Here is a 26,121-nt window from a genome sequence, read left to right as displayed (position 1 = left end):
GGTGAAGGAGGTGAGGCAGGGTAGGAGATGAGGTCAGAACAGCTAGGGGTATGGGGACTGAGGGCCTACTGGCCATGGCAAAGAATTCGAGTTTCATTCTGAATTGCACTAAGGAACTGTTGAAGCATTTTAGGCAGAAGAATTGTATGAAATTATTATTATTATTTTTTTTTTTGAGAGAGAGATGGGGGGGGGCAGAGAGAGAGAGAGAGAGATACCACAAGTGTGGAGCCTGACTTGGGGCTTGATCTCACAAACTGTGAGATCATGACCTGAGCCAAAATCAAGAGTCTGACACTTAACCAGGTGCCCCTGAAATGATTTTTCTTTTTTAATGTTTACTTATTTTTGAGAGAGAATGAGTGGGGGAGGGACAGAGAGAGAGGGAGAGAAAATCTGAAGCAGACTCTTTGATGACTGCAGAGAGCCTGACACGGAGCTTGAACCCGCAAACCTTGGGATCATGACCTGAGCTGAAGTCGGACACTTACCCGACTGAGCCACCCAGGCGCCCCTGAAATGACTTGTTGACCTGCACTGAACACATAAGCGGCTCGCTCGCATGTGTGCGTGTTAGACTGTGAGCAGTGTGAGGGCAGGTGCCTCTGTGAACCCCTGGCACCAAGCCCAGAGTGCTGTCAGTAAACATTTGAGTAGTGAATAAATGAGCAATCTATGTTTTCTTTTGGTAAGCTCTGTTTATGTGTGTGAGTCCATAACACCATGTAAATAACACTTTCTGTTTAATAAAATCTGATCATTCTGGTGCTAGGATACTCCCTATGAATAAAGAAACATCACAGGCTTTCTCAAGACTCTAGGGTATTATTATATTCTGGATGTTCTTCTCAGCCTTTGAAGCGGTACCACAGGAATGTTAAGTAGAATCTCAATGACCAGAAAAGAATGAAAAGCCATGACATTTAAAAAAAATGAAAACTTATAAGTAGTGCAGTAAGTCTCATGATAGGGGTGAATACAGATATAACATCACAATGACATTTGTTCTCAAAGGGAGCCGGGTGGGGGGGTGGGGGCGGGGAGCTGGGGATTGTAGAAAGCTGGCATCTCCTGCTAATTTGGGATTTTCTTAGTTCAATATAAGGGCAGTTGTATGTGATTTAAATTTCATTATCTTTACTTTCGTGATCTTAGAAAATACAGACTCCTGAGATACCCTGTTTTTCATTAACTACACAATAATGTCACCTTGCATTTTATGTGATTGAGGTTTTTGGACCTGACTTACAGTGTAATGATGGACGTTTACAATAGTATTTTCTGTTATAATTTTTAATCTCCAATTTATAGGTAGTCTTGTTAAAACTTGATATTTTTTTTAATCACTTGGAAACTCTAATTTATATCTATTTGTGTCCCACTTAATAAAGCTATCCTTGGAAATCTCCAAAGGTGAAACCATAACCCAGTCCAGCAGACATGCTGTAATGGCAATCATAGCCCCTACTCATAAGAAAAGTCTTTTCTCATTACTTCTTTCCCTGCATTCACTTAAAAATTACCCTGCAGGTGATAAAGGGTTTAAAACATGGTGTATACTAAGTACATTTTGGACTGTTTTTTGAGTTGAAAATATTTTTCTCTGCAGAGACTTCAGCAACACAGAAACACTGTGTAGTGAACAGAAATATTATTGTGAAACGTGCTGCAGCAAACAGGAGGCCCAGAAAAGGTGTGTAAAAGGGTTTAGCCCAGAGGGTGGCTTGGTTTTGAGGGAAGGAACCATACCTGATTTTGAATCCCAGTTCTGTGGGCTCGTGGCCAAGTAGCTTTGAAGAAGTCAATTGCCTTCCTCCCTGGATAAACTAGGATAAGAGTGCCTGCCTTGGAAAGTTGTCCATTTGTCTGATCGTTTGATCATTTGTTCATTCGTTCAACAAATATTTATTGTGTGCTGTGTATCAGATACTATGCTGGGTAAATGAGTGGTGGTCAGATATAATTACTATTTTCTTGTGATTAAAGACAGATTATAAAAAGGATTTAGCATAGAGTATAACACATAGTAGATATCTAGTAGAATTGTTACTTCATATTGGAACTTCTTATTTAGAGGCACAAGAGGTTTAAAAAGTTAATGATTTAATGTGGAAACACGAGGAAATCAGTAACACATCAGTTGCATGGATAGGTGATAAGAAGCATCACATTCTGAATTGATACAGGATCCATGGTTGCCTTTTTACCAGCACCGGCAAGTTAGAGCCCCTGGACAATGTGTGCGAATCAGTGATTCTCTGTTATCTGCCCCCGGAAGCCAAGAAACTTGACATTTTAATTATCGTGTGAAGCCTTACTGTGAATTGAATTTACCCTGCCCATGGTTGTGGAATATTCAGAATAGTTCACAGAAGCTCATTACCATCATCTAAAACCTTCAGGGGTCTTGAGCTGAGGTTGAAATCATTTCTCTGCTCAGCCTTCCCTGCTCTTCCCCCCTAGACATGCACACATGCACATCTTTCCTTGCTGCATCAAAACTTACAAAAGGTGACTCCTTGTGGCAGATGGGAGTGCAGTGATAGCTGGTTAACTTTTGTGAGTCATCAGGGGAGCTCACTTCTCCCTGTCCTTACAATCTCAGTCAACCCAAGGCCAGCCCAGGCCTTCCTATATGGCATGAAGGCATATTCATTAAAATAATGTGTGTTCCTGTAAAACATCAGGCTTCCCATGATTCTTCTGTTTCTGCAGACGTTATTTTGCTTATTTTTACAAACAGGGTTTTACCTCAATAGATTCCTGAACAACAGTCTCTTAAAATTTGTCCTTTTCAAATAATATGCATTGAAAATGTGTGCATGCTGAACAGCATTGACACTGACTCAGGGCATTCCTAGAATGGGGGTCCCGGAAGGGGACCAAAGGTCTCTATTCCAGCAGAGTTGGTCTCCATAAACTATTGTTTTTATGAATTTTTTTTTTTACCAAGGAATATTAATGGTCACCTAGTGAAAAAAGATTTCTGTGTTCATGTAAGTTTGGGAACTGCTACATCAGACAAAAGAGAACAGTTCCTTTACTGTAGGATTTCTCAGAACCTCTCTGCCAGTGCACAGGGAGGAACTTTGAAATAGAAAGTAGCTGTCCAAACTTGGCCCCAGGAACCCCGCCTCTGCTGATGTCTCCAGTGCTCCACAAGCCCAGTTTGGGAAGTGTGGCCCTTAAGCCAACCCCTACATTTTACGAGTGGGGAAACCAAGAGCTAGACGAGGGGAAGGACCAACACAAGAGTGAGTGAGCATGAGCCCAGCGTGCCTGGTTTCCCTAAGCGCCCCCTGTGGTCCTCAGACCCCAGAAGTCCATACCGCAGCCTTCTGCTTGTCCTCTTCCCAAAAGTGGTCACCCCTCCTCTCCATTATCTCCAGGCGGGGTGGAGGGGGGGTGTGGCTGTCCAAATATTGTTCCTTTCTGGAAGGCAGGGGGCAGTAATGGAGAGCAGTTACACACCGTATTTGCATTGGTATAAAACTTCAGGACTGTCTCCTTTGGCCAGAGAGAAACAGAGCTGCTATTGTCCTCCTCTCCTGCTGGCTGTGCCCGGTTAGCCGAGCAAGCAGGTTAACCAGCTGTATGTGTGCAAGCATCCTTTTATTCTTGCGGGCGGTGTGGTTACTTGCTGACCTGAAGTCTGTTAGACCCCTTCTGCTCTCCGTTTGTGTGGCAGCAGTGTATTCTGCCCCCCAACAGCTCTTCGGGGGTACAACTTCTTTTCTATTTCGTGGTTTCTTAGGATGAGAGTAAAAAAGCTGCCCATGATTTTGGCCCTGCACCTAAAGCGGTTCAAGTACATGGAACAGCTGCACAGGTACACCAAGCTGTCTTACCGGGTGGTCTTCCCGCTGGAGCTCCGGCTCTTCAACACCTCCAGCGACGCCGTGAACCTGGACCGCATGTACGACCTGGTCGCTGTGGTGGTTCACTGTGGCAGGTGAGGGCAGGCGGAAAAGCGGGCGCACGGCGGGGTGCACGCGAGAAGGGTGCCGAAACAGAGGCAGCTATGCCTTTCCTGGGCTGTGAGACTCCGTAGTAATGGGACTTCTGAGAACGTCTTCCAGGCTCTTACCTATCATCTCAAAATAAATCCAAAATGTACTCTTCAAGATATTCTTCATGCAGTTTTTAGCCCTTCCCCAACCAGAAAAAAGAGAGTAGGAGAGAAGGCTCCTAGATACGGAGAAGAAAAGTGTTTTGCTGAAAGTCCTTTGAGCAGATATTTTTTTCTTCCATAGCTATAGATACAAGCATGGAAAAGTCCACTGAAAATACACCTGTTTGTTATCCTTTGCTCAGCTGGAAGAGATTTGTGTTCTGTCGTTCCCCTACCCTTCTGGGTTTTAGGTAGGGGTGTGTCACTGAGCAGGATTATTTTCCTCTCCATCTGCCTGGATTGGATTTTCGTGCACAGACCATAACAAGAGGATGCGTGGTTCCACGCAGAGGAGTAGACTGATTTCCTTTTCCCCCTGCACGGCGGCGGATGCTTCGCCTCTGAAGCACCTTATTTGTCCCATGCAGAGCAGACTTGAAGTCACAGGATCCTTTCTTACATTCCCAGTGTTCTGTGTTTTGGTCTGTTATAAGCCAGCTCTGTGGTTTTCCTGAAGAGGAATTCCACCAGTTATTTTTCTAAAGAACACATGAGGCCCGTGATCTGGAAACTAGCTGTGAATGCTGGGTGGGACCTCGTGGCAGGAACTGGAAGGTCTTAGGGCTGGCAGAGCCCGGTACCTGGAGGGCATTGTGGCCAAGGCTGGCAGTGGGCTGATGTGGGCAGGTGATGGGGAGACAGAAGGTGCTCAGAAGTATATACACGTTTTCAGTACGGATCTCTGTGGGTGATGACTAATCCCTAGAGCATTGGTGAGGATAAGGCAGTGACCCCTACAGGGGACCTGGAGGACAAGTGAGGTTGGGTTGCAGAATAGTGACTTTCTGTAATGAGGGCTCAAGGTCAGAGCGGTCCTGGCAGCGAGGGCCAACTGGTGCCGAGTCACACGTGCTACTAACTAGCATTCATTAAATTCTCCCCCACTAGAGACAGGACTGTCCTCCTACACAGAGCAGGGCTGGCCTTGCACATGGGGATCAGGTGGCTCTGGGCCGTGGACGCTGGGGATCTCCGAGGCTGGGGAACTGAGCGTTCCCTCATCCACGCCAGGACCTCCTGGCCCATGGATGCAGCTGGTGCGGTCTCATTCTCTGATTTCGACTGCAGTTATTCTCTGAACCCTTGTTTCTTGGGTTCGTAGCAGAGTCTGAAGGTACAGCAGTGATGAAGATCCACGGGCCCTGTTCTCATGAAGCTGAGCCTCTGGCGAGAAAGATAGATAATTAGCAAGTAAGCACACCGCCTGTCAGCACCAAAACAAAAGCACTGGGAGATGACTTCGAGTTTGAGGAACGCTATGAGGAATGAACAGGGCGCTGAGAGAGAGCAGTTGAAGGTTCCTCTGCAGGGATGGGGACTGGTGAAGTGAAGCTACCAAGGTGACATTGGAGCTGAGGCCTAAGGGCTAAAATGAGCCAGGAAGGCCCACATCGGAAGAGGATCATTTCGGGCAGAGTGTCTCCAGGGCAAAGGCCTGCCGTGTGAAGAACGGGAAACCTGGGGTCCAGAGCCCAGGGAGGGGAGAGAGTGGCTGGATAGCGTTGGAGAAAGGCAGGAACAGTTCGCGTGGCTCGTCTTGTATTTAAAGAAAGCGGACAGGGTCACCTGGCTGGTTCAGTCAGTACAGCATGTGACTCTTGGTCTTTGGGTTGTGAGTCGAGCCCCACATTGGGCACAGAGGTTACTTAAAAAAATTAAAAAAAAAAAAAAAAAAAAAAAAGAAAACAGGCAAATTTGGCTTTTGAACTTTAGTGGTACACTGAAAAAACAAAATGGAACTCTAGATTTGGGGTTAAATTCCCTCAGTTGTGCAGATCTAACTAATAGTAACAGCTGTGTAGTTCTACTTTTTCCCATATTATGTGATACATACCTTTTCCTTTGAGCACGTGTTATTCTATATTATAGTTTAATATATTTCTAAAACTTAGATGATGCCACTCCTCAGAGTTCCCCAGTGTCTTCCTGACTGACTCACCGCAGAGTCCAAAATCCAAACCACAATACCCCATGCCCCACCTCTGTGGCCTCCTTCCTCCCCCCCCCCCCCCCCCGCCCCCCTGGGCTCAGGCTTCCTTGCTCTTCAGTGAACCCCGCAGGAACCCCCCCACCCCCCACCCCTGCCATGCCCAGTACCTTTGCACCTGCTGTAAACTTCCATCACATGGTCACACGGCTCGTCACCATCACCTCGTCTCTCAGGGAAAGTTCCTTCTGCTCAGATCTTGGGTTAGCAGAGGACTGTCACCATTGTGTATCAAATAGTACTTCCCTCTGTCACTCACCATGCTTTACTCTGCTTTATGTTTCATGGCACTTTTTTTTTTTTTTTTTTGAGTTTATTTATTTATTTTGAGAGAGAGCCAGCGAGAGGGAGGAGGTAGGGGCAGAGAGAGAAGGAGGGAGAGAATCCCAGACAGGCTCTGCGTTGACTGTCCGTGCAGAGCCCGACGCGGGGCTCAAACTCATGAACTGTGAGATGGTGACCTGAGTCAAAATCAAGAGGCAGACACTAGACTGACTGAGGCACCCAGGCGCCCCTTCATCACACTTAGTATACATTGAAATCTATTTTAGTTTGTTCAGGGCCTCTCCAGCCCTCATCCCAAGAAAGTGGGGACACTGTTTTCTTCACTGCTTTTTTGTCTGACGGCCAGAAGAGAGTCTGGCACATAGTAGGTGTACATTTATATCTGTTGAATTTGAATATCTGCTTTCCCCACTGGACCGTGGGTCTTTAGAAGCCTGACTTTTTTGCATCTTTGCAGAAGATTCCTTTATGCTCACCACAGCACCACCACGTGGGTCTTCCTCCATAAATTGTGGCCAAATAAATGTGGATATAGACGTGACCTATACCCATTCTCCTGCTGAGGGAGGTTGTTCAGGTAGATCACTGCCTAAAAAGAAGTACCTAGTTTTTGAAAGAAGTTAATGTTAACTTGATAACTTGTGTTTGTTCTTTTCCAGTGGTCCTAATCGTGGGCATTATATTACTATTGTGAAGAGTCATGGCTTCTGGCTTTTGTTTGATGATGACATTGTAGAGGTTGGTATGCAGATTACTCTATAATGGGGCTGCAGCGTAGACTGTATTTGGGGGAATGTGTATGTGCGGACATTTCCTAAAATAGGCCTGTTTTCCCATAACCTGGCTTAAAAACCATTTACATTTCTCTCAAGACTAAATTCTGCTGTTCTTTATTCTCTATAGAAAGGGAGAAAGGGGTGTGACTGGGGACTAATGAGTTAACTGCGTTCTTGTTAACTGATCAGCCATAGATGTGGGATCTCTTTGTCCCCTGAAACCGTATTCATATGTAAGTCTCATTTTCCACTGTGACTAAAGCCCTCTCTACTACAGACCAAATAATAAACTCTTTATTTTCATTTTTTAAATTTTTATTTTTTTTTAACGTTTATTTATTTTGGAGAGAGAGGCAGACAGGGTGCGAGCAGGGGAGGGGCAGAGGGAGAGGGAGACACAGAATCCGGCTCCAGGCTCCAGGCTCCGAGCTGTCAGCACACAGCCCAATAATAAACTTAATAAAAAGCTCTGTAAGCACTCTTTCATTATGCCAGATTCTTCTTGTATGGATTGATATTTAAAAATATGTTTTCAGTCTGTCGGACCTGGAAATCTTTATATTACACTCAAGTGTTCCCATATATTGATTTTGTTGTAAAGGAATACTAGCCGGAGAGAATTCCACACTCAGACAAGGTCCATTTTAGCTCAGAGGGTGACACTAATGGGAATGAAGTCTGACGACCTGCAAGAATTAAGGTTATTCCCCAGACCCCCCAGTTTACCATTTGAAAGACGGGCGTCCTGGCTGCTTCAGAGCACGCCCACATATGTTTGCCGATAGCTTGAAGGCTGGCCTCCCTCCTCCAGGATTTGCAACGTATGTAATCATGCCCCATTGCCAGGTCTGTGGAATTAGCTGTTTGCTGTTGAAAGTTCCCAGTTGTGATTTTGTAGCAAACAGTGTTTGCTTCAGTCTTCTCGTTCATTCCATTTGTTTTTCTTCCCTTCTCTCAGTCATCCCATTAAACAGTTGTATTGTTTTCTTTCTCTTATTGCAGAAAATAGATGCCCAAGCTATTGAGGAATTCTATGGCCTGACGTCAGATATATCAAAAAACTCAGAGTCCGGATATATTTTATTCTATCAGTCAAGAGAATAACTTGAAGAACTGTGGGGCGAGTTCACATGGGGGGAACTGTTCACAGCACTATTCCCTGGTTTCTCTGCAGACTTTCCTCCCCAGTGGCCCCGCCAGTGGTACTACGCCAAGTGTAATGGTCTGGCTGGGTTAGACTTTCTCTCCCTTTGGTTTTTTACATGCAGCGCTACTTGTGGTTTTATTTTAGTCTGAGGTAGAGTTAACTGCAAGCGGATTGTAGTAAGATTTGTATGAGCAACAGTTGCTCATTTTAGGATTGGGTAAACGCTACGCCACCGGCTATGTCTGGCTGAATTAGAGTGACATTTCCTACGGGAAGGTCTACAGTCTGTTTTGGGTCCCTGCTAAACGTCCCAAGTGGCTTCCGGGATCTCATGTCAATGCATTCCTTTAACTTGTCCCGGGAAGCACTGCTACCCATTTGTAGCTTCTCTGCCTCTTTTCTGACGCAAGGACAGAATCGGGTGGAAGTTCACCTGTTAGGGCTGCAGCTATAGCTTTAAGTTTGTGCAAGTGAAAACGTTTAAAAGTGAGTAACCTCAATACTAAAATCATCCTCCGGGCGGAACAGGGTGGAGAGAAACTGTTCACGGTGGCTAGCGCCTGCCTGGGGCTGTGCTCCCCTCGCCGCCCGCCGCCGTTAGGACCCCAGAGGCTAAGAAGGCACGGAGCTCAGGGCAGGCAGAGCCCAGAGGAGGACGCTTTTGTGGACAGTGAAAACTTACTTTTCTTACCTTTCTACCAAAACCACGTTTCAGGAAGATACCCCTACGCCATTTGTTTTTAGTGATGCTCTACTTCCGTAAGGTCCCGTGAGTTGTATCTGCCCTTTATCTGGCGCTGCTAAGCTTTCCAAGGCATCTGCCCGGGCCGGCTGGTGTTGTGCAGGCTGTGGCCGCAGGGCTGAGCTACCGTGGTGACTGCTTCCGGCACAGCTCTCCTCAGCCAGTCAGTACCCACCACCTTCTCGGTCAGGAAGGACCCAGACACTGCAGTGTCACCACCATTGGCCGCATTGTACAGCTGTTCACCTTTTAACATTTCAGTCTGTTGACTGAGGCGCTGGCGAGTCCCGGGACTAATAAGGAACCTTCCCTAGAGGGACCAGTGGAGTCAGCTGGGGGTGAAGGTGGGTCGAAGGAAGTGGGAGCGGGTGGGCGGAGGAATGAACAAAATGGCAACTTTTCTTTGGCTCAGACTCCTAGAACGCTTGACAAGACCGTTTTTTGGAAGAACCTCATCTCACTGTAGTTACTTTTACTTTTTTCACTTTTGTTATGTATGTATTTATTAGATCACTTGAGTATTGGTACCTTTTATTAAAAGGGTCAATTTGGCGTTTTGCTGTTGAGCTGGTTTTTGGATTCTTACAAATACTATGAGGCATAGATCTTGGCTTCCTTTGGGAAGTCGGTTGACTTCCATACACTTCTAAGATACTGTGAACATACTATTTTGTTACCTAATAAATCAGCGAATGAACATGCAAACGTTTGGCATAATGTGAACTAAAATTGAAATTGGAAATGTTAGCAGCCATTTTGTAACAATTAAGAGCATAGCACTTTATCTAGATGAAAACTGGATTTCTTGTCTTTAAGATATCTTGAACTGTTTATTGCTCAGAACTTAAATAAGCATGCCAACACTTCATTTGTTCATGCTTGAAGTGAAATGTTTTGCTTTTCACTGGAGAAGACAAAAACAGGGTGATCTTCACGTTATTTTATACAAGTGATGAAAATATACCTTGCCTTATTTAGAGGCAAATTCATATTTATAAATATTTTGTCTTTTTTTTTTTTTTTTCCTCATGAAACATATGCAGTAATCACTTACCTGGAAGGTGAGTATTTATTCCGTTTTTAAGAGGAGACACTTTGCAATTGAAGGCAACTGATCCGAGGAACTGTTTGTACTATATATAACCCATATATTTGACTGTAGGTTGCAAAGTTTTTTTTTAAAAAATGATGGTTCATATCTAATATATTTGGAGCTGGTTCATAAGAAAAACTATTAAAATTATCTTTGGAATGACTCTTGAGGCTAATTTGTTAGAGAAAGAAAGCTTCAATGGGAAGCCTACAGAGGTAACATCTAAATGCTAAGTCACAGATTCACTACTGTTTTTGTTTGTTTGTTTGTTTGGATTTTTTTGTTTTGTTTGGTTTGGTTTTGGGTGTTTTGTTTTGTTTTGTTTTGTTTTGTTTTGTTTTTGGTCTGTATGTGTGAAGAGTTTTTCCCAGTGACTTAACAGAAGTAATTGAAAGGGTCAGTTAAAATTCTGAATTCATGGATAGAGTTTAGGAATAAAAACAAGTATGGAAGATAAAATGCGAAGGCATTAAAATGGTTGTGTGATGCAGGAGAAGAAGCTTGGAGAAAGACCAAAACACACTTATCCACCAACACTCCATCAGAGCTTTTAAACTTAGAGCTATCTGGTAATTTCTTTCCTCTTCAGTAAATGGAACAAACACTAGGCAGCTATGTTTCCCCAGAATCATTTCACTTTATGTAAAGACAGTAGCATGCAAACACTTTCTCTTTCACCCTTGTTCATCGTGCAGGGCAGGGAATGGTGTGAGGTAGGTGAGACCATTCTGAGGTCAACGATAGCACAAAGGCTCAGCAATATTCCCTCAAATGTCAGGGTTTTTGTGGGTCCTTTTCTGGCAGGAGTGAGTAGGCCTGCTGTATTTCTTTTAACTGCTGCAGGGTTTTAAAATAAGTTACAATATTTTACACCCAGAGAAGAGAAGAGTATTTGCTCTATTGGTGACTTACTGGCTGAGCATCTAGATTATGGTACAGTTTGCTAAAAAGGCATTTGTTTAAAAGTCACTTTTTGGCAAAATGAGCTGACATCCAGTCCTGTTACATGGATGCATTTTTCCTTCCAAGGCAACATCAAATGGACTGGTTCTCAGAGAGCCAAGGAACAGAATGCAGGAGGGTGTTGGTTTGACTCGGAAGCCAGTCATATTTGGTTTTACCGCCTGGTATATTTTGGATTTCAGATGAAATGGGAAAAAAAAAAAAAAATGACAGGAGTGGTCCCTATGCATTTATTTTCATGGATATGCTTAATTTCATGGGCATGCCTAACAATGAACTATGTTCTAACTGGAGTTTAGGGCTTATTTTAGATATTGGAGTGTAGCTTTATTACAGATGGATTTTATCTTTAAACATTGCATTTTGATCAACTTTGTATATTTACGTGTATTAAAATATTGTGCACTAAATGTTTTGCCCTCATTTGCTATTATATGGTCAAGGCATTTATCGGCACTATTGTGATTAACTCATGTAAATGGCATGGGTCAGGGAAAATTATTTCCTACTTTTCTGCCTAATTAAATTTCTGTTTTCCAGTATTACATTAATTTATTTTTGGCTTCCATTTCTTTGTAACCAAAATAGTTACTGTATTTGTGTGGCATTCATTTCATTTTGTTGCTAAAGAAAACAAGTTTAGTTTTTATTTAAAATGATCTGTACCTTAATCTTTTTTTTTTTTTTGTAACCAAGTCAAGCACTTTAAGCAATAATGTCAATCTTGTGAAATTTCAATCAGTTTAACACCCTGCCTCTAAAATTGTTTGCAAAAAAAATAAAGAAAATAGGAATTCCCTTCCTAGAGAATTATATCTTGGTAATGTTACACACATGGACTTAAAATCCTTTTTATAAAATGTGAGTTATTGGCAAGTCTCATGTCTGGCTAATCATTCCAAATGTAATTTTGAAGCGGTGGAAATGTATAGAACATTCTGGTCATTGTGACATATAAAGGCAATGCTACTGTCAAGGTTCTGGAGGTAACTCATCCCTTGCGCCGAGTAAAAAAAGATCAACAGAAGTAATCCAGAAACCTGTATTTGGGGAATAGCAAATTGAGGGTATCAGTGGGTAGGGGGTGGGGAGAATTGGGGGCAGTATATTAGGCATCACAGTGAATTCCTTAGCTGGGACTCTGCATATCAACACGTCCTTTCCCAGTTAGGAAATAAAAGGTCCGTTCCTTAAGTAAGAAAGTAGCTTCCGGCTTCTGGCTTCTAGGCAAGAGCGGGCAGTGTGGCCCTGGCCCTGTTGTATTGACAGCCAGCCCCGGACCTCTAGGTGGTTTCCAAGCTGAGGTGGGAGGGACCCCAGCGAGGTGCACACCACTGCCTACACTGGCCTGCCAGAGTAGGGGCAGTATGTGGCTTCCAGCCCCAGACTCAAGGTTGCTGTTAAAAAGCTCAAGGCTTCCCCACCGCACCCCAGCCCCCCGCCCCCAGCCAGTCACTTCAAGGGGCCATGTGTGGGCAGGAACTTGTCATCTGAATGCATCTGTCTGGGCCCAATTATGAGAAATGCAAACCCACAGGCCAAGAGTGGGACAGTGTGCCATTAAGTCTCTCAGCTTCTGTCCCTCTTCTCTCAGGTCAAGTCAGCTGAGTGACCGAGCTGGAACAACAGAGGCTTGTGGGAAAGTCATCTGTATCCTCCATGAAGGCTGTAGGAAGGAAAGACCTCGGGAAAGCCTTTTTCTTTTCTAGGCCTGGTGTTGGCCAACTGTTAAATGGGGTCTGTAGGATAGGTCTGTCACCGCCAGAGGAACCCAGTTCCTGGGGAATAAGGAGTGTTCTCCATTTATCCTCCATTTCTGTATTTTGATTCCTAAAACACCTTTAACAGAGAAAGAAGTCTCCCTTTGCCTCCTATTTACATGAAGATAATATCTGCTAAGTAGGGAGGGTTTTGATTGTGGGGGTAGTACTAAAAACAAACCACTTAGACCTGTCCTAGAGATGCCCCCAGTGGAGAGATTTCTAATGAAGCCATCATTTAGCACCTGTTACATGCCAGGTGTGTTGGGAGTTAGGGGACAAAAGGAGGAAACAGAGGATCTCCTTTCTCATTTCTTAACCTCAGAAAGAAAAGATTTGTAGAAAAGAGATTTAAATTGTGGAAGTACTGTGTGTGAGGGGAATTCACAACTGAGCACAGTTTGGCTTTTGGCCTGGGTCTCCAGGAGCAGGGGGGCAGTTAGATAAGGCAGGCGGGTTCCTCTCTCCCCTGGGTCCCATTCTCGGAGTCCCAGGTTCCTCTCTGCCTGCTCCTTCGAGGGAGGGACAGCACATCTTTAATTTTTTTTTTTAATGTTTATTTATTTTGGGGAGAGACAGAGACAGAATGCGAGTGGGCTAGGGGCAGAGAGAGAGGGAGACACAGAATCGGAAGCAGGCTCCAGGCTCCGAGCTGTCAGCACAGAGCCTGATGCGGGGCTCGAACTCAAGAGCCGTGAGATCATGACCTGAGCCAAAGTTGGACACTCAACCAACTAAGCCACCCAGGTGTCCCAGCACACCTTTAAAAACAGTGTATAAATCTGTTATGTTGCAGCAATGGACTTGAACATTTTGCCTCTTAATTTCATGTCAAAAGAGCCAGAATTTTGAAAGTCTTAACAGGATTTTTGAATAAGATAAACAATCCCTTTACATTATTACCAAATAATTGGAGCCTGTCTGAACTTAGCAAGACCGATCAGGGCAGGAGAGTTTCTAAGCTATGCGACTAATGACTTTATTGACTTATCAACTGTGTTCCCTTTTTTGAGTTCCTTTATGTTTTATTATTTTTTTAATGTTTATTTATTTTGAGAGCAAGGGAGCACAAGCAGGGGAGGGACAGAGAGCAAGGGAGAGAGAATTCCAAGCAGGGCTTCGTGTTCAGCGTGGAGCCCAACGTGGGGCTCGATCCCATGACTGCAAGATCATGACATGAGCCGACATCAAGAATTGGACGCTAAACCAACTGAGCCACCCACGCGTCCCAAGTTCCCTTCTGTTTTACAAGTGCTTTGAACAAAGCACATTAGGCGGGAGCTTACAAACAAATGAAAAGCTCCATTTTGGTTGTGAGACACCAGAGTCAGAAACGACATTAAATGTTGTAAAAAGGATTCCTAATTTTGTGCTCATTTCCCACATGATCATTCATGATAAAGTTTTTATTGATGACCCTGGCGTCGCATATCCGCGTCGTAAGTTAACGTGGACGCATCTTCACAAGCGAGCACACAGGTTCTACTAAGGCAGTGTGGGATTCCACAGAAACTCCGAGAAGGTTGGGCGCTTGTGTTGTGGGTTGAGTTCTTACTTTGTTTTTACCTCCTCCTTCTCACAGGAGGGAGCTTGGAGAAGAAAACAGATGTAGATTTGACTTGGCAAGAGGCAATGTAATTTAATAGTTGAAGCCACCATTTCTGTGTATTTAACCAAGTCCTCCTGAGATCCAACTCAACTGTATTTGTATTCAAGAGGCTCTTAATCCACCTTACCTGAGAGAACATTCTGTACTGGGATAACTGAAAATAAACACACAATTTAAGAGTGAGCCTTCATCCTTCCTGTAGCAAGCTGAGTCTCTTCACTAAGGAGGTCTTTTCCAGGTGAAAATTCCCTGTTTCCCATGCTAAGGGGTAGAAAAATATCTTTTTTTTTTTTTAAGTTTATTTATTTATTTGGAGAGAGAGAATTCCAAGCTGGCTCCGCTCTGTTAGTGTGGAGCCGGACGCGAGACTGACCCACCCAGGCACACTGGAAAATATTTTTAATGGGTGATAAAAGCTGCGGGAAGACTCATTCACCCCCACCCCCAGAATAAATTGTTTGGGAAAACTCTGAAAAGAGGCTGCTTCTGCTCATTTTTCCATCTCTGCAACCCCAAAGCCCAGAGAACAAAAATAAGTATGAGCTGCCAACCTAAGTTGGTCCTCTGTGCCAATCTGGACTTTGAACAGAAGGAGGGGTGAAGGCTGTGGAGACGATCCCTCTTCCTGGATGTTCATTGATTGACCTGGTCCCTCAATTATGTCCTCTGAGGAGTCTGGAAGTTTGTGAAACTTACCTCAGAATCTGTCTTCAAGTGGGAATTTGTACAGAATGTAGAAGAATAAGGGGGTGTGGCTCTCAGGAGGGGAATAAGACCCATCTACCAGTCTTCCAGCCTGGGTCTCACTGCTGCACCTGCCCCAATCTGCATTTGCCATGCAGGATTAGATGAGCCCCAGGGAACCCTACAGGTGCCTCTGGCCCATGTACAGCCTACAGATGCTACGCCATTTTCGTTACTGTCCTGATCTCTGACGAGAGAATTTTAGGCTCAATTCAGTGGCAATGTGGAAAGTCCTCCCGGACTCGGAATCCGCTCCGGGTTCTCGTGCGGGTTGGTCGCCAGTTGGTGCCCTCGGCAGAGCATGTGGGGAGAGCAAGGGATCAAAAGCCATAAAATCTTTTTTTTTTTTATTTTATTATTATTTTTTTAATATATGAAATTTATTGTCAAATTGGTTTCCATACAACACCCAATGCTCATCCCAAAAGATGCCCTTTTCAATACCCATCACCTACCCTCCCCTCCCTCCCACCCCCCATCAACCCTCAGTTTGTTTTCAGTTTTTTTTTTTCTGACAAATACGATCTTTTTTTTTCAACATATGAAATTTATTGTCAAATTGGTTTCCGTACAACACCCAGTGCTCATCCCAAAAGGTGCCCTCCTCAATACCCATCACCCACCCTCCCCTCCCTCCCACCCTCCACCAGCCCTCAGTTTGTTCTCAGTTTTTAAGAGTCTCTTATGCTTTGGCTCTCTCCCACTCTAACCTCTTTTTTTTCCCCCCCTCCCCCATGGGTTTCTGTTAAGTTTCTCAGGATCCACGTAAGAGTGAAAACATACAGTATCTGTCTTTCTCTGTATGGCTTATTTCACTTAGCATCACACTCTCCAGTTCCATCCACGTTGCTACAAAGGGCCATATTTCATTCTTTCTCATTGCCACGTAGTACTCCATTGTGTGTATAAACCACAATTTCTTTATCCATTCATCAGTTGATGGACATTTAGGCTCTTTCCATAATTTGGCTATTGTTGAGAGTGCTGCTATAAACATTGGGGTACAAGTGTCCCTATGCATCAGCCCTCCTGTATCCCTTGGGTAAATTCTTAGCAGTGCTATTGCTGGGTCATAGGGTAGATCTATTTTTAATTTTTTGAGGAACCTCCACACTGTTTTCCAGAGTAAAAGCCATAAAATCTGAGTTCAAGTCCTAACTGCCATCCTAGTTGGATGGTGCTAGAGATCTGTCGCCTAAGTCAGACGTCGGACACAATGTTGGGGTTAGGGTGCTAATGAATGGTATTTGCAAAGGGGCCCTTCTCCACAGGCCTCTAAGGCAGATAAAAATACAACTGCTGACAACAATGGAAAGCATGTAATTGCTAGTTTAAAAATTTTTTTTAATGTTTATTTTTGAGAGAGACAGAGACCGAGCACAAGTGGGGGAGGAGCAGAGACTGAGGGAAACAGAATCCGAAACAGGCTCCAGTCTCTGAGCTGTCAGCACAGAGCCCAACGCGGGGCTTGAACCCACGAACTGTGAGATCATGACCTGAGCTGAAGGCAGATGCTTAACCGACTGAGCCACCCCGTTTCAATAATTAAGTTCTGGGATACCATGCTGTATTACTTTTTTTTTTTTATCTAACCACATCTTCCAGACGTGAAAGACAAGACTAAACAGAGCTGAGAACAAGAAAAACAGCCCGGACAGGTGGGAGCTAGCTTGCGACAGATAACATTTTAGATGTTGTTAGGAGCTGACCTGGCACTCCGGCTGGGCCACCGTGTTTTCTGGTTGGACGCACCCAATGTCACAAAACACCAACCTCAAACAAGGTTATGCCGTGACCACGATGAAGTGACACAAAAAACAAGACCACGTCATAATTTTATCTAAGCCCAGGCAAAAACAAGGTCACTGCAAGCCACAAACTACCAAACATTCATTTCTCCCACCGAAGTCTGAGTCACTGCCGCTGCTCTACTGGTGACAGCATTAGCTTTGCTCTCATCTGTCCTAGGTGAGATTTATTGTGATACACCATCAAAGAATTATCCCCACTTCCTGACAGCACTCGTTCCAGAGCAAACCCCTGTTCCTTGGACCTTCCCCCAAATTACCAGACCAAAGCCCCAATCCCACTGGATCTTTCTACACGCTGTTCCCCGAGGGCCCCACGCTTCCGCACCATGTGTGGTCTTGCTGCTGTGAACATTAAACACGATCCATTCAGCTTCAGTCGTGTTCCTGATGGTCCGGCTGGAGAGCATCCACACAGGAGTGTCCTACACTGACAGATATGCCACTTCCTGGGGTTGGCCTGCATCGGCTAGCCTCCTGGCTGGCGAAAATGAGCCACACACGTTCAAGGTTGTCATTACGGGAACTTAACAGTTCCTGTAGAGGCTTCTTACAAGTGACTTCGGATAAATCTAGACCTCAGTTTTTCCTAACCTGTAAAATGAAGTTACAGCAGGACTGTGATGAGCAGAAAACCACTGGAGAGTATGGTAGGCATACAACATGGGGATTATGAGCAGGATAGGATATATATTGCTCATTGTTCATGGATCCCTGGTACCTGCATATTTGCCCACACTTAGAATTTCTCAGGCTCAGGTATGACTCTCTCCAGAGCCCCCTTGAGTTCACCCAAGTGTCAGAACCCCTATTTTGAGGCAGGGTCTGAAAACTCGTGAGATGGGCCTGAGTTCCATCTGCAGGGAGGGTGCAAACTCTACTTGAGGAATTCCCATTCTCACCAACGAAGAAGGTCTCAGTTCTGTCTGGACCTTGTTATGTATGCTGAATAGCTTTTTAGAATTACAGAGGCAGTGAGGGGTGAGGGCCACTGAGAGGTGGGGAAGCCCAGGGTCCTAGAGGTGATTGAGAACCTGGTGCAGGGTCCAGTGCCCCCTAATGGGAATAACCTAAAAATACCCCTGAATTTTCTCAAAAGAATTACTGTTTGTCTGCTTTTATTTTATATACGTTATTTGTCCATGGGTTTTTGTTAATTACAAACAAACCCTAAACCTGACAACAGTTACGTTGAATCCACATCGAGGCTTTAGTTAAACAGGCCCTCACTTTTCTGCAAGATGGCGCAGTGGAGCAAGGTATGGGCGGGGTCACAGGAGAGAAGAAAATGATCTCTTTGGAGACAGAGGAGTGTTGCTTTCACATCCGAAGCTTCGTGCCTGGAAAAGGCTGTAGAGTGAAAACAAGCGCTTGATATCAGGCAGGAGCTAGAGGAGAGGAACCTAAGACAGGAGAGCAGAGGGCAGTTGATTCCTGGTCCTATGTAGCTTGTTAATGTTACTAAGCAGAAAGGGAAGAATAGAAAAAGAAGAAAGGAAAAAATATGGCATCACTGAGGAACTGTTATAAAGAGTTCAGTGAAACATCTGACGGCTACTTTCATGTTTGGAAGGTAAAAGGACGGAGTGCCCCACAGCAAGCCAGCTAAGGTGACAAGGCGTAATTTTAATCCTTACGGTTTTGCCCAAGGGAAAAGATACTGTTCTCTCTTTTTTCTGCTATTCACATTTTGGTGAACGTTCTTTGCAAGCTATTGATTTTTGTGCACAAACACTGTAAGACCTCTGCAAGGGTGATATGGGGGTAGGAATTCATTTATTGTTTTAGAGTTTCTGGAAAACTCTTTTGCATTTGGGGCAGCCTTACATTATTTTTTCTGGAGGTGTGTATTTGTAATCATGTCTGCTGACCCTCAACTATGGGGTATAGACAACAGAACTTTAATTACAATTAGGCTCAGGGTTTTTCTCTTCTGCATTTAGACAAATGAGGGAGTGACGTATGGACAGAACGTCTATAGTGACATTTGGGGACAGGAGCTGTGAATAAGAGAATGAGGTGTGAGAAGAACATCCAGGAAGAAAAATTGCATCGTGGAGCCAGAGGGAACAGGGAGAGATAACGGTTATTCCTCTCAGGCATGGCTGGTTAGTGTGTGACTTCTGTCACACTGAGATTCAGATGAAGGTGACTGATAGGATCTATTCTAAAAGAGATTTCAGGGAGGATCTATTCTAAAATAGATTTCAGATTTATTTCAGTACAAATAAATACATTTATTTAAACTTTATTATAAGAAAACTTAAAGACTTATAAAAGTAGGATAGAATACTGAACCTCCATGAACCCACGACCGGTCTTCAGCAGTTAGTTATGGCTGGTCTTGTGTTAGACTGATAGAGTTTTCAGATCGCACTGGAAAGTTACCCAAACTCACAAGCCTCCAACTCTTCTGGATATCTAATAAACATATGAGGCATTAGTACAGTTCAGATTAACAACCTGCTCTAAGGGATTACCTGTCTATCTTGTCATTCCTCTAACGTCATTCCTTGAACCTGAAATGTTTCTGCATACAAGTGGAGACATTTTTGCAATACAGAGATTTATGGTGGAGGTAGGCTTAACTTGTATAATGGCTAAATAATATGAAATATAATGCTGAAGCTGCAGGGTTTGAGGGTGACCACATTTATTTGGAAAATAATGATGAAAATAATGGTCCTTCTATTAGTTATAAACTAATCTAGATTTTAGAAGACGGTCCTCCGTATGTTTATGCAAAAGTGAAAAGTTTTATGGCTCCGATCTCTCTCATACGCCTTCTCTTCTAGGTCTTCACTTTTCCATCTACCCCTTCTCTTTCTGGAATTTTCCAGAGAAATGGGGCCAAGCTCAAAATTTCTATTTGCCTCCATCCTTTCCTGTTGGTATTTTCCCTCCCACAAGCTCAAGAACAGATCTCGCCGATAAGTGGAGTAAACGGATGAACGCTAACGTGGAAAGGAAGTTCCGGGTTAACAAGAACCGGAAGCCCTGAGCTCTTAGCAAGACTTGCTTGGTTTGCTTTCCAAGCCGGTGTGGCCTAGCGTCAGGCAGGAGGGGCTGGCCGCAGACAGGACCTCAGAGCTGCAGGGTCTGAGCAGGGAAAGAGAAACAGGTGGTCTTAGCAGTCGGGGTAGAGCAGAGACCTGAGGGTCTTGTGCATGAGACTTCTCCCTCCCCACCCCGTTGTCCAAATGGGCTAGGGCTGAGGTTTTCAAACTTTTCACTTAGTAGCACGATCTTTTCTGAAAAATAAAATCTTATGTAGAACCTCACTGTGGGTGTATATAGTAGTTTATATCACATTTTATTAGTCTACATTCCTTTTATAAGTTAGCTTTATAAAGCTAATGAGAACAATGAGACTCCTTGATGAACCTGGGATTTCGAAAGTGGCCGCGTTTTTTTGGTCCCGGGACCCAGCTTTATGAATTTTGTTTTGCTTGCATAGGATTAAGAAAATCCAAGCTCACACAGATATATGATTACAAATAATGTTTTGGGTTTTGTTTTTGTTTCTTTGTTTCTGTTGTTTTTTAAAAAGCTGTCTTGCAAATTCCAGTATTCTTTTCAGTAAAGAAAGTGAGGGAATTTTATTTTTGAAATCTTCATAAAAATAAGTTAACCTCTGAAGTTATTTCAGCTGGAAGTCTCCAGTGAATTTAAATTTGATTTATAACACACTTGAGTATGTCTGTTGATTATTAAACCACATTATATTTAAAAAGTAAAATCCTAATGGGGTGCCTGGGTGGCTCAGTGGGTTAAGCATCTGACTTCAGCTTAGGTCATGATCTTGGGGTGAGCTCAGGCCCCCATCTGATCTCACACACTCTCTCTCTCCCTCTCCCTCTCTCTCTGCAACTCATGGGATTCTCTCTCTCTTCCTCTCTCTGCCCCTTGCTCACTTGTGCCTTCTCTCTGTCTCTCAAAAAAAAAAAAAAAAAAAAAAAAAAAAAAAAGGAAAATCCTAATGAAAACATTTCTGGAACCCCTGAAAGCAGGGTTGTGTGGAACACAGTTTGAAAACTACCAATCTGGTCTTCAAAAAGTAAGGCTTCCTTTATTTCCTTACCCAAACGTCTTTCAGCCTTTAATGCTGCCCTTTCATGGCTGGCACCCCCCCCCCCCCCCCCCCCCAAGATGAACACATTGAGTTGATTTTCCCCCAAGCTTTATTGAAATGTAAATGACGCACAACACTGTATGCATTTAAAGTATACCAGGTAAGGGGCGCCTGGGTGACTCAGTCTGTTGTCAGACTTTGGCTCAGGTCATGATCTCACACTCTGTGAGTTTGAGTCCCACATCAGACTCAGTGCTGACAGCTCAGATTCTGTCTCCCTCTCTCTGCCCCTCCCCCACCTATGCTTTGTCTATCTCTTAAAAATAAACATTTAAAGAAAAAAGTGTACCAGGTAATGATATAATACACATATATGTGGCAAAATGATGACCACCATTACCTTAGTTAACATCCATCACCTCAAATAGTTAGCGTTTGTTTGTTGTTGTGAGAACTTAAGATCTACTCTCTTAGCAACTTTCAGATAAGGTTGATTGAGCTCATTTTGACTGTTCCCCTAAGATAGCGCTGTTGGTCAGAGGATGGAAAGGAGGATGAAGTAGTCAGCTTGTTCTGCCTGGGTGGGTTCCAGGGCCAAATAAATCAAGTAGGTGAACTTGATTCCCATGGCTTCTTCAGTCCTTCCATCAAGACTTCTCTCTGTTCAGTATTCCCTGACTCAGACCCTATTTCTGCACGGAGTTTGTTGGCTATCCTGGTAAACCCATTTGGCTGCTGTGTCTACTGGTACCCTTTTGTAAGTACTAGTTATTTGTATTACATATTTATTGAGCAACTGCTATGTGCAAGATACTAAGCCAAGCACATTACATGAGTTACCGCCTTGGGTTCCCACAACAACCCTGTGAGATGGGGTCTAGTATTAATTCCCATCTAGGGATGGGAAAACTGAGGCTGGCACTTCTGAAGCTTGCTGTTCTGCCACCAAAGCTACCTGGTTCGAATTCCAGGTACAAATAATGAGGTGGTTTAGAACCAAGCTTTTGTTCATCTGAAGAACAGATTTTCTTTCAGTAACAGAGCAGTTAAGAGCACAGGCGTTGAAATCAAATTACCATTAATTTGAATATAGGCTCTGCCACCTACCTGCGGTGTGTTCTTTGTCAATCTCAGTTTCCTTATCTGTAAAATGGGGATGAGGATAATAATAGTACTTATGTGTAAACATTATGCAGATTAACTGAGATGAAATATGTCAGACAGGTAACACAACTCTTGCCTCTGAGTTCAGTGCATTCAATACATTCGATGCTATAAGTGTTCAGAAAGTATTAGTTATTATTTTGTCATTATTAATTCATTAATAGGTCTGGACTGGCTGAACACGATGGTAGCAGTCAAATCTTCCACTTATGCACATATTTAAAATAGGAACAAACGAAGTTGCCTGGATTAATTTCAGAGAAGAAGTGAGACTATGCTAATACCATTTAGATGACTGGTTTTATTCTTTTAAGGTATGATGGCCTCTGAGAGATGCTAGCTCATGTTTGGTGTCTTCTGTGGCCTAGTTCCTTTTTGTCCTTATAGTTTTTTTTTTAACGTTTATTTATTTTTGAGAGGGAGAGACAGAGCATGAGCAGGGAAGGGGCAGAGAGCAAGGGAGACACAGAATCAGAAGCAGGCTCCAGGCTCTGAGCTGTCAGCATAGATCCCAACGCGGGGCTCGAACCCATGAACTGCAAGATCATGACCTGAGCCGAAGTCGGATGCTTACTGACTGAGCCATCCAGGTTGCCCCTGCTGTGCCCTAATTCCAAGGTTACTGCTCCTCCTCCATACCCGCCATGTAAACCTTTTGTTTTAATAAATAAAACATATTCATAGCTCAGATTTTATTTATTCATTTTTAAAATATTTATTTTTTGAGACAGAGAGAGAGTGTGAGTAGGAGAGGAGCAGAGAGAGAGGAGAGGGAGACACAGAATCCGAAGCAGGCTCCAGGCTCTGAGCTGTCAACACAGAGCCCGACGCGGGACTCAAACTCACAAACCACGAGATCATGACGTGAGCCAAAGTTGGACACTTAACTGACTGAGCCCCTCATAGCTCAGATTTGAAATCACATTTACAGACGAGGAACACTTCTGGGCCCAAACAGGTTAACAGTGAAGCTACTATTACTAGAAGGAACGCATGCCCCTTCCCCCGACCCAGTGCAGTTTAAGCCTAAAGAGCAGAGACTTAATGTCAGAAAACATAAGGTTAGTGTTTTATGTCTTCTTTTCCTTTAGGGCAACAAAGTCAGCAGATCAGCGTCTGGGCATAGGTGCTTGCTGCTCTGGCCCAATCTGTGGAAAGAAAGGGCAGAAGGAGCTGAGGTCATCAACTCATCATTCCTGTACTTGAAGTGAACGTGGCCCGTGAGCAGCTTTGGGACAAATTTTGCGCCCCTGAGAGCTGTTCGTGCTGCTGGTGTCTAAATAAGTCAGCATTTTCTCCATAAGTGCTGTTTCTGCACTTGGGAAAGGACAAGGGGCCTGCCGGTTGCTGGTTGCCCTCGTGCATGCAGCTGAGCCTCAGCGGGGCTTGCAGAGGCCCTGACTCACAGATACTGGGATCTCTCCCTGGCCTAAAGGGACAGTCACGGGGGCCCACGTGGAAGGGCTTCTCACTTCCTGTCCATCCACTGAAGACTGGCCCAGCTGCTCCAAATCTATAGCAATTTTGCAGCCCCTTTTCTGAGCCATTTAGGGATCTCCTACTGGGCTTTTTTTTTTTTTTTAATTAAATTCAGAAACACCCTTGCTTTCCCTAGCTCCGGTCAGATGTGTTTATTGTTTTTTTAAAGAGATACTTTACCTTGGGGCACCTGGGTGGCTCAGTCAGTTAGTTCAGTGTCCAACTTTGTCTCAGGTCATGATCTTGTGGTTCATGAGTGCAAGGCCCTCATTGGGCTCTGTGCTGACAGCTCGGAGCCTGGAGCCTGCTTCAAATTCTGTCTCCTCCTCTCTCTGCCCCTCCCATGCTCATGCTGTGTCTCTTTCTGTCTCTCAATAATAAATAAATGTTAAAAAAATTTTTTAAAAAGTCATTTCCTATAATTCTACAACATGGATACATCATAACTTATTTAAAGAACAGTTATGTTCTTTACTTGCTATTATAAGCAACCTTGTAGTAAGTATCTTTGCAAGGGACTCATTAAACTTTTTTTTTTTAAAGAGATCTCTATGCCCCGCATGGGACTTGAACTCATGACCCCTGAGATCAAGTGTTGCATGGTCTACGGCCTGAGCCAGCCAGATGCCCCCTGTGAAACCTTTTGGACAAGAACTAACACTGAACTTCAGAACTATTTGGGCTTACGAATGCCCAAAGAGATATTTTAGTTTCATGTTTGTTTGACATACACAGACCCTGGAGCTATCATCTAAGGGTAGTAACCGCAGACATAATTTTAAGATTACTGGAACACAGTATAGAATGGGCTTGATGTCTATTCTCATCTGGTGTTTGGGATTCTTTCAAGTGTCCTAGAGCCAAAAGAGGCTTGAAAGTTGATTATGTGTGTTTTTCCATTGTTACCCTTTCACCAGGGTCTAGAATTTCCAACTGGTTCAATTGTGAGACTTATCTTTTTGCTGAAATGTTTTTCCTTGATTTGGGAGTGGGTTTTAACAGTTGCCAAAGTCACACGATTTAAATTACAAATGCCGCAGAGTGTGTTCTCATCCTGCTATTCTTGAGATAAAATGTGGGGGATCTGAAATTTGAAGAGTAGGCCTTGGAAAGGAGCAGGTAGGACTTCAGAAGCTACAGTTTCAAAGTCTTCATGAAAGTGATGCCATCACACGTTGCTTTGACTTTAGACTCTCTTGAATAATCTTGTTTGTCTGTCAGACCATCACTGGGACAACGATTAATAAACCCCGTCCAGCCCGAGTGGAGGGTTACTCCCAAACACTGAGGGAGGTGAACACAACAGGAGTCAGAGACTGAAGTCCAAAGCCAAGACTATGCCTGGAGCAGTGGCTCTCCAACTGACTGCGTCTCAGGGCCAGTGGGAAGCTTTCAGCAGCACCGTGTCCCGGGTCTCACCCTCACGTACCCCACGTCTAACTAATCACAGACTCCAGGAGTGGTTATGGCTCCTCCATGAACATGTGTTACATCAGTGGGAACAAGTTATGAGTATGTAGTCTGCAATAATTACATGAATGATAACACTACATTTATGTTTACGGTGACCTTAAGGATTATCGTAATATATTGAAAGATAATATTATGCTGATGGGTCAGCTCGAAAGAAACTGACATGTAGACTTGCGTGACGATGACAAGTGTAAATCTGATACCTCTGTCTCCTCATGCCGCAGGCCTATTCCTTCACCTTCAAGAAAAATGTCAACCACATGGGCGTCCCTTCACGTCCATTGTCAAATGCCTAGACCAAGCCACGTTTCTGTTTGCCTGGACCAACCTTCTGGATTGCTCCCTCCAGTCTATTCATGGCACAGCAGCCTGAGGGATTGCCTTTACCTTTTTACTTTGAAAAATGGCAAACCTGCAGAAAACTTGCAAGAATAGAATAATAAGCACATATATACCTTTACCTAGATTTATTGATTGTAATATTTTACCGTATTTGCTTTATCTCTTTATATATGTGTATCTTTTTTTAAGTTTATTTATTTTGAGAGAGAGAAAAAGAGACAGAGAGAGAACGAGCAGGGGAGGAGCAGAGAACAGGGGAGAGAGAGAGAGAATCCCAAGCAGGCTCCGCGTTATCAGTACAGAGACAGATGTGGGGCCTGAACTCACCAAGCGGGGAGATCATGACCCGAGCCGAAATTAAGAGTCGGATGCTTGGGGCGCCTGGGTGGCGCAGTCGGTTAAGCATCCGACTTCAGCCAGGTCACGATCTCGCGGTCCGTGAGTTCGAGCCCCGAGTCGGGCTCTGGGCTGATGGCTCTGGGCTGATGGCTCTGGGCTGATGGCTC

The 26,121-nt window shown here is 44.0% G+C and overlaps 1 protein-coding gene across 1 annotated transcript in view; it reads left to right on the top strand.

Moving 5' to 3' along the window:
• Positions 1-11,952, top strand: part of USP46 (ubiquitin specific peptidase 46) — a 41,633-nt gene extending 29,681 nt beyond the window's left edge. The window contains exons 7-10 of the mRNA XM_049630012.1: positions 1,610-1,693; positions 3,755-3,952; positions 7,103-7,181; positions 8,222-11,952. Coding sequence (XP_049485969.1) covers positions 1,610-1,693; positions 3,755-3,952; positions 7,103-7,181; positions 8,222-8,323 — 463 coding nt within the window. The 3' untranslated portion in view covers positions 8,324-11,952. The remainder of the gene's footprint in view (positions 1-1,609; positions 1,694-3,754; positions 3,953-7,102; positions 7,182-8,221) is intronic.
• Positions 11,953-26,121: the final 14,169 nt, after the last annotated feature.

The sequence above is a fragment of the Panthera uncia genome, chromosome B1 (assembly GCF_023721935.1).
Source record: "Panthera uncia isolate 11264 chromosome B1, Puncia_PCG_1.0, whole genome shotgun sequence".
NCBI classification, from domain to species: Eukaryota; Metazoa; Chordata; class Mammalia; order Carnivora; family Felidae; genus Panthera; species Panthera uncia.
The sequence above is the reverse complement of the archived record's forward strand: the minus strand, read 5'-3'. Positions and strand labels throughout refer to the sequence as shown.